This window comes from Haematobia irritans, chromosome 1 (genome assembly GCF_050003625.1).
Source record: "Haematobia irritans isolate KBUSLIRL chromosome 1, ASM5000362v1, whole genome shotgun sequence".
Taxonomy (NCBI): domain Eukaryota; kingdom Metazoa; phylum Arthropoda; class Insecta; order Diptera; family Muscidae; genus Haematobia; species Haematobia irritans.
In genome coordinates this window covers 198,903,265-198,912,310 of record NC_134397.1, presented here as the reverse complement: position 1 = coordinate 198,912,310, position 9,046 = coordinate 198,903,265, and the positions used below count along the sequence as shown (strand labels likewise).

Genomic DNA, 9,046 nt, shown 5'->3' with positions numbered 1-9,046 from the left:
TCCGTTTCTCCTCAAGTACATACCGTGAAATAATTCAACTTATCCAATTTACTTGAAATTTACAGAGGATGTGGGGTAGGTTATATTACTATAATGGATATCTGATTTTGTGATATTCGGAAGGGAAGAGAGGCCTCCCATTGCCCTGCTGGGCTTATAATGTGCTTGAGATTTTCTGGGACGTCTACACCAAATACGCTATATACGCTATATGATTTTTCGATATTGGTATGCGGAGAGAGACCTCCTCTAAAACTGAAAAAAATGGTGCACTTAATATTTGGGTATTTGGATGGAAACCTTCTCCTTGCCCCACACTATGAAACTTGAAGGATTTTTTTACAGATTTTCTTGGAATTTGAAGAGAAAGTGACGTCCGTTTACAAAAAATAGAGCAAAATCTAACCTTCTCCGATTTACTTGAAATTGGGAGAAGATGATTAAATTGATAGAGGATAAATGATTTTTCGATGTCTGGTTGGGGAAGGGGAATAGTGAAGTTGGGTAGTTTATGAAATGAATATAGGGTACGTGAATTTACGATATCTGGTCGGGGAGGAGCGAAGGAGGGGTTCCCTTTTGCCCGATTTTTTTAAATTAGAAAAAAAAACGTAGAAGGTGCTTCAGTTTTACGGTATATGTTTGGAATATGTGTCCAACACTTTAACAAATGTTTAAGTACTTTTATTTTTTCCGATTTATTGGACGGTATGTTGGGGAGAAGTATACCTCCCCTTGACAAACCATGCTTGGAATTCACAGGAAATGTAGAAGAGTGTCCAACTATTTGAATACAGAACAATTAAAAAAACAAACAAAAATTGGTTGAAAGGGAAGACGTTTGTTAAGGCGGTCCGTTTTACATCTGCATAATCGCCCTATTTCTGTATATAAAGGAAAAAGCAAGTAGTCCGATTTTTTTGCAATGTACGGGACACGTGTGTGGAAACCATGGAGTGATTAATCAGTACTTCAGTTTTTGTACCAGACTTCCACTGACCCTACTCTTTAAAAGAGTTCAAATCTTTTCGAATTTGTTTTCAAATCGGAAGATATGGTTGACTAGGTTAACGAAAATATGCTGCGGAGGCGCAGAGAAGCGGGCCGGCTTACGCTAGTTTTCTATAGAAATAAAATTTTGACCAAATTTTCAATAGAGAAACAAAATTGACAAAATTTTCTACAGAAATAAAGGGTGGTTAAAATTTCAAGGGTCGATGTTGATTTTGAATAAAACACAAACTATTTAGGAAATTATTGTAATTTTATGTTATCATGATATATTAGTATTACTCAATTATGTATGGAACAAAATATCGGCCAAATGGGTGCCGCGACCTCGGTGGCACACCTCCATCCGATGGTCCAAATTTTTGATGACGCTGAGGCATAATGGAGGTTCTATGCCGTTAATGTGCCGAATTATCTCATCCTTTAGCTCTTGAATTGTTGCTGGCTTATTGACGTACACCTTTTCTTTCAAATAACCTCAAAGAAAAAAGTCCAACGGTGTCAAATCACATGATCTTGGCGGCCAATTGACATCGCCATTACGTGAGATAACACGGCCATTGAATTTGTTGCGCAAAAGAGCCATTGTTCCGTTAGCTGTGTGGCAAGTGGCACCGTTCTGCTGAAACCACATATCGTCCAAATCTATATCTTCCAATTCGGGCCATAAAAAGTTCGTTATCATCTCACGATAGCGAACACCATTCACAGTAACTGTCTGACCGGCCTCATTTTCGAAAAAATACGGCCCGATGATGCCGCCAGCCCATAAACCGCTCCAAACAGTCACTCTTTGTGGGTGCATTGGTTTTTCGACAATCACTCTTGGATTCTTATTCGCCCAAATGCGGCAGTTCTGTTTATTGACGAATCCACTTGAACAAACGTGGGAGTAATTTCTAAAATGGACTGTAGTTAATAATGGCAAACTCCCAGAGTTGTTAATGCAGAAACCAAGACCATTGACCAAAAAAATAAAGAAACAGAAAAAAAATTTCAAGATTCAGTATACAGGTTTATTGTTGTGGCTCTCAATGATGCTTCTTACCGTCTTCGATGAAGATGTACAAGTGAAGTTGAGAATTTTAACAATAGTCTAATAAAGCAATGTTAGTTAAACAATTCAGTTATGAAAAGGACAACTATTTTAATTCATTTGAGCAAAACTATTGTTGTAGTACGGATAAAAAATAGGGTTGCCGTTTTGGCTGAATTTAAAGTTATTTCATTACAATTCAATAATTCATGTATATAGTAGATACTGCAGTTCAATAATAAATTCAAATAATTCATAATTTTTTAATAAAATAAAAATAGCAAAATTGTTGAACTAGATTCAACATTCCGGCCGCCTTGCAGGAGTGCAACTTTAATACTGATGAGCCCCAGAAATCGTCCATCCAAATATGGTGCTCTGTGCTATCGGCATATTGGACGAGGTCTGAATAAGTCCAGCTCGCAAAATTTTAGGGAGCTGGTCGTTGCCGACTAGTATTTCTATATCCTTGGGCTGATAGTAATGAGAGTCTGCCCGATCGGTGAGGTGAGTATATATGTTGCGTAGCTTTGGTTCATTAGTACACTTCGGTAGAGCGGTGGGGAAACTCGATTGAATTCGGCAAGTCATTTGTATTTTTATTAACGGATCATGGTAAGATTCTAGATTCACGGTACAGTAATCTTGGTGGTTACGCTTTATGGTGTGAAGCCGTAGTCGATCGACCAATGACGGAAGAGCCAAAGTTTCAGTCAGATCTGAGCTTAAAAGTAAACGGACCTTTGCCGGACCCTTCGAGGTAACAGCACGCGCCAACGCCGTTGGCAAGAAAACATGCGTTCTCCGTCGCTGACTTAGCCGTTCGTTGAAATGAGAACGTTGGCGGCGATTGGCAATTGTTTCTTTATGTCGTGGTTGACGGTCGTTGCGTCGAGTGGAGTTTCCGGAAGCTTTTGGTTTGTTAGATTGGTGGCATTTATGAGAAGAAGCTGGGGTCGGTTGTTGGTCCACGTGTACCAAAGTGTGATGGCCTTTCTGGCATACAAGACACCTTCCTCTTGACCTACACCATTCACGAGTATGACCGGTGCATAGGCAATTGTAACAAAATCCTCTAGTACGAATCACTTCACGTCTCTCGGGGACGGGCATTCCTAGGAATCTGGGACAACACTTCAAGAAGTGCCTCTCTTGGCAAATGCGACATTTTGGTGAGGTAGATGTGTGGCTAAAATATGTAAGACTTATTTAATGTGTGAACGGATAGAACTGAAAACTAAGCAGGCAGTATACACAGTTTAACTAGTGGACGGACTACAGTACCATTTTTTGTTCGAATTTCCGCAACACGAATTTTAGAATCAGTACCAGAAAAAACTTTTATCACTCTACCTAGACACCATTCAGTTGGTGGAAGATTATCTTCTTTCACAATAACAAAGTCATTTTCTTTCAGATTTTTCTGCGCAGTCTTCCATTTGTATCGTCTTTGCAGTTCAAGAAGATATTCTGATTTCCAACGCTTCGCAAATTGCATTTGCAAAGTTTTCAGGCGTTGCCAGCGATTTAAAAGATTCAAATTGTCAGAATATTCCTCAGGTACTGCGATTATAGCAGATCCTCGCAATAAATGACCAGGTGTGAGTGGGTTCAGTTCAAAGGGATCCTCACTGATAGGTGAAAGAGGTCGAGAATTCAAGATGCTCTCAATGCGAACAAGTAATGTGGAGAATTCTTCGAAAGTAAATTTCAAATTACAAGCTACTTTACGCAAATGACTCTTCATGCTCTTCACTGCCGACTCCCACAATCCTCCCATGTGTGGTGCGTGCGGTGGAATGAAGTGCCAAGAAAACCCATGCAGATTATACTTTTCAGATATCGACTTCTGTGCATTTTTCAAAAATATCTTATATTCAGTGGCCAGTGCTCTACTTGCACCAACGAAATTGGTGCCATTATCAGAAAACATTTTGCTTGGGAATCCTCTACGCCCTGTAAATCGATTAAAAGTAGAAAGGAAAGCCTCCGTTGTAAGTTCTGAACAGGCTTCCAGGTGAACAGCGCGAGTTGACATACATACGAAGATGGCCGCATATCCCTTTTGTAATTTGGCGTTTCTAAGACGCGAGGTTTTTAATTCAAAAGGGCCTGCGAAATCAACGCCAGTATGTGTAAAGGGCAAAGAAAAGGTGCATCTTTCAGTTGGCAATGAAGACATTATTTGTGTGCGAATTTTACTTTTATATATAGTGCAGGTGCGACAGTTTCTTATACAGTGTCTTATTATACTTTTCAAACGTATGATGTAAAATTCTTGTCGAATGGCTCGTAACATCACTTGATGCTCAGAATGCAGTAACAGTTTATGAGTATATTCGACAAATAGCTTGCAAAATCTGGATTTTTCAGGTAAGATTATCGGAAATCGTTCGTTATAACTTAGATCAGAATTAGATAGTCGACCATTCACTCGTAATAATCCGTTTTCATCAAGTTTCGGATTCAGTGCAAGTAATCTACTTTTAGAATTGATGGGCATGTGATTTTCAATAGCATTATATTCAGTTGAATAATAGTTGCGTTGAGCTTGTCGTATCAGAGTAAATTTTACAAATTTTATCTCATCCTTGGTAATAAAATCATTATTCATTTCTGGAACACTTATCTTCTTACATTTTCTTACAAATCTATACATATAGCATAACACGCGTAGCGCTCGATCAAAAGATGAAAATCGATCTAGAATATCTTCGATCTGAGTGTCAGTATGAAAAGTTACGATTTTCCGTTCAAGACTGGGTTCTTTAAATGTAACAGATTTAGGCCATAATTCAGAGGGACTGGTCAGCCATTTTGGACCATGCCACCATAATGAGTTATCATTCAATTCTGATGCTGTGCAACTACGAGTGCCAATGTCCGCGGGATTTTCGTTCGATGAGACATGTCTCCAGGTAGCATTTCCAACATTTTCAAGAATTTCAGAAACTTTATTGGCAACAAATGTCTTCCAGTGAAACGGTGGTTTGTCCAGCCATGCCAAAGTAATAGTAGAATCAGTCCAAAGAAAAATATCAGAAACAGTGAGGCTCAAATTTTTACAGACAGTTTTCAAAAGTTTAGATAACAGTGCGGCTCCACATAGCTCCAATCTAGGCAAGCTTACAGTTTTCAATGGAGCCACTTTGCTTTTTGATACAAGTAAATTTGATGTAACAGTATTATCAGTTGACTTGGTACAGATATAAAGACATGCGCAGTACGCCTTTTCTGAGGCGTCGCAAAATCCGTGAATTTGTATTTGATTTCCAGGTGAATAGTTCAACCAGCGCGGAATCTTGATATTTTCAATGTTTGGGGGATTTGATATAAAGAAATTATATTTTTCGAATGAATGCGGCTTAACTTCTTCGTCCCAATCAGTCCCATCAATCCAGAGCTGTTGCATTAGCACTTTAGCTACGACAATTATCGGTGCCAACCAGCCAGCTGGGTCAAATATCTTTGCAATTATCGACAAAATTTTTCTTTTCGTTAAGGGAGGGGATGGTACAGAAATATTGGACACTTGATAGTGGAATGAGTCAGTCATAGCATTCCATCTAATGCCTAATGTTTTCGTTTCGCTAGCGTCTTCAAGTTTCAAAAAATCTTCTCGTAGGAGATCTTCGGGGGGCATTCGTTCAAGAATTTCTGGATGATTCGCTGTAAGTTTTTTCAATGGAAACCCAGCAGAATCAAGTAAATCAATCAGTTGACGCAGATAATATTTCGTTTCAGAGATAGTGTGACTTCCAGACAATATATCGTCAACATAAATCTGATTTTGTAAAATAGAGGATGCTGTAGGATGCGTTGCTTTTCCATCTTCACTTAATTGTAGTAAAGTCCTGATTGCTAGGTATGGAGCACAGTTTACCCCAAAAGTTACAGTTTTCAAGCAATAGTCTTGAACCAATTCAGTTTCAGAATTTCGGAAAAGAATTCGCTGATATTGCCTATCATTTTCATGAACATAAATTTGGCGATACATTTTTTGAATGTCGCCATTAAAAACATATCGAAAGAAACGCCAGCGTAGTATTACACTCATCAGATCATTTTGCAGTATTGGCCCAGTATGCAAGATATCATTTAAAGAAAAACCAGACGACGATTTTTTCGAGGCATTAAAAACAACTCTGACCTTTGTAGAAGTGCGTTCTGGTTTCACTACAGCGTGATGAGGAAGATAATAGGAACTATAGCCTGCTTTGTTACGGACTTCCAATGAGCTACAAGGCTCCATGTGGTCAAGATCCAAGTATTCAGAGAGAACTTTTGAATATTCAGTTTCAAGATTAGGCGATTTTTTTAAAGTGTTTTCCAGATGAAGAAATTGACCCATAGCTGCTCTTCTTGACGAGCCAAGAGCTATATTGGGAGGAAGATCATGTCGAAATGGTAAGCGAACGACATATTTTCCATCAGGTTGTCGAATAGTATTTTCTTTATAGAAATTTTCGCACCAAACGTCATTGTCAGATAGAGGTTTCATTGAAGTAACTTCTTCAAGTTCCCAGAATTTTTTCAACTCCTCATTTAAACTATCAGAACTAGTCACAAAATTCGCAAATGTTGAAACCGACCGAGCTCTTGGCGGGCCACTCAAAATCCACCCAAACTCAGTTTCTTGTGCTAAGAGATTCCCAGACACATTTTGGTGAACACCAGACTTCAAAATAAATGGAAGAATATCACTTCCCAGTAACATATCAATTTGTCCAGGTCGGTAGAAGTATGGATCAGCTAATTCCATAGTTTTCAATTTTGACCAATCAGAAATGCGAGTAGGAGAAGTCGGCATTAAATGATTCATACTTGATATAACAATTGCTGTCGCCTTCAATTTAAAATCAGACTTTCGAGATTTCAATGTTATATCGCAAATTTTTGACGAATTTTCTAAAACTGTACCTCCAAGGCCTGAGATCGTCGTAAACGCTTTTCTTGTCGGCATCGAATATCTATTTGCAACTCTGCTCGAGATGAACGATTCCTGGGATCCCTGGTCAATGAAAACCCTAATTGTAAAGTTTGTTCCCAAATGTTCCAAATCGATAAGGGCTGTCGGTAAAACAGTACAATCACCAGAAGTAACAAAGTTCGATTGAACGTGTGAAATAGAATTATCATATGCAGCAGCCGAAGTAGATGGCTGATCAGTATATTGTGCATCAAGATGATAAGTTGAAACTTGTTGTTGATCAATTTGAGCTAAATCCCGATTTCTAGCGTTACTAGAATCATAATGTAGTAAAGTATGATGGGATTGTTGACATTTTTGGCAGTGTCTGTCACTTTGACAGTTTTGAGCAATATGTCCGTAAGACAAACAGTTTTCACATATTTTATTCGTATTAACAAACTTTCGTCGTTCAGAAATAGTCCAAGACTTGAATTTAATACATGCTCGTAAAGCATGATTTTGCTTGCAGATCTTACAAGGTTTGAAACTATTTTCGGTCTTCGTATAGTAGTTTTGGGTTTTTTGAGAATTTTGGATTTTTTGAGAATTTTGCGCTGAACCAGAAGGTTTCCTAATATCTGAAATGGATTCCAACATGTTCAGCCTTCTAGATATAAATTCATCTAATTGTTCCCAAGATGGCATTTGTTTGTGATCTTCAAGAGAATTTTCCCAAGCAGACAAAGTTTCGTCAGGTAATTTCGAAGACACCCAAAACACCAGAATAGGATCCCAGGACATCACAGAAATGTTATAAGTCTTGAGAACTGAAAGACAATTATTTACAGTGTATTGTAAGTTTCTTAACGCCTTCCCCTTTTCAGTACCTACTCGCTCCATTTCAAAAATTTTCTTTAACTGATGATTGACAAGTATGCGCTTATTTTCATATCTTTGCCTCAATGCCTCCCACGCTAGTCCAAAATTATCATCAGTGAGAGAAAATTGTTTAACTATTTGACTTGCTTCTCCCCTAGTCTTGGCCCTCAAGTGAAATAGTTTTTGCGCTGGAGATAACTTGGGATGTTTTATATAGATAGCCGTAAACATATCCCGAAAGCAAGGCCATTTCTCATATCCTCCACTAAATAATTCAGTATCACACGGAGGCAATTTCAAAGAAAATCCAGTTTCTTCGGGTGATTTCGACTCAGTTCTCACTACAGGCTGTGATGACTTATCCAGATTCTTTTTCTCTATTTCAATCAAATCTAGCATGTCCGCTTTGCACTTTTTGTACGCCCGAATTGATTCATTGAACTTCGAATGAATCGATTCCTGCTCAGTTCTACTGCGATCCTCAACCGTCATCTCAGTCTCGTATACATTGATAAATGATTGCCAACGACGTTCAAGATCGTCGAGATCCACTTGCAAACTTGAAAGTTTATGTTCAGATATATCTATGGCAGCAAAATTGGCGCAGTACGTAACCACTTGGTCAGAAAAAAATATAAATTTCTGAGAAGCCATTTTTTATGGTGACTGTAAGTTTCAGTTCAATGCAAAGAAAACACAGACAAACGAATTTCTGTTCTAAATATATTCAGCTTTGATTTCGCAAAACAAATACAGCAGAATTCAAGCAAATAAAAAGTCAGAAATATGTTCGTTTCAAATATTTCAAGATAGATTTGATTTCGCACAACAGAAGTCAGTCAAGTATAATGGTAAAATCAAAATCAGTTTTAGCTCAACGAGAGCAATTTCAGGATTTCCAAAAGTCAAAAATAGTTTCAGCTCAACGAGAGCAATATTCAGGGTAATTCGAAAATTTTAAAAAATAGTTTTAGCTCCACGAGAGCAATTTGCAAGATGTAAATGAATGCACCAAAATATCAAATATATTCCTCAAAAAATAATTGTTTACTTTAAAAAAGTGTAAATCGGTTGTTAACTCCACAGGAGCAATATTTCAGCCTTTAAAACTTCAACAAGCTATTTCTCACAGGGCAATAGAACACTTTTCCAAAATTCAAACCAGTCACTTTCAGATTCCAAATTTCGTAAAAACTTGGAAAAAGTCA

The 9,046-nt window shown here is 38.0% G+C and overlaps 1 protein-coding gene across 1 annotated transcript; it reads right to left on the bottom strand.

Annotated features, from left to right (window-relative positions):
* Positions 1–698: 698 nt before the first annotated feature.
* Positions 699–8,492, bottom strand: LOC142234366 (uncharacterized). The gene is made up of 3 exons (XM_075305492.1): positions 3,304–8,492; positions 2,388–3,236; positions 699–783 (listed from the first exon to the last, which is right to left on the bottom strand). Exons 1-3 carry the CDS (start codon positions 8,490–8,492, stop codon positions 699–701), a joined length of 6,123 nt encoding a protein of 2,040 aa, XP_075161607.1.
* Between the last annotated feature and the right edge of the window lie 554 nt (positions 8,493–9,046).

Coding starts and splice junctions, on each gene's coding strand:
- LOC142234366 (XM_075305492.1), bottom strand. CDS start 8,492: ATGGCTTCTCAGAAATTTATATTTTTTTCTGACCAAGTGGTTACGTAC. Junction 3,237..3,303: donor GTCCGTCCACTAGTTAAACT/GTGTATACTGCC, acceptor TACATATTTTAG/CCACACATCTACCTCACCAA. Junction 784..2,387: donor ACGATTTCTGGGGCTCATCA/GTATTAAAGTTG, acceptor GTATTCAAATAG/TTGGACACTCTTCTACATTT.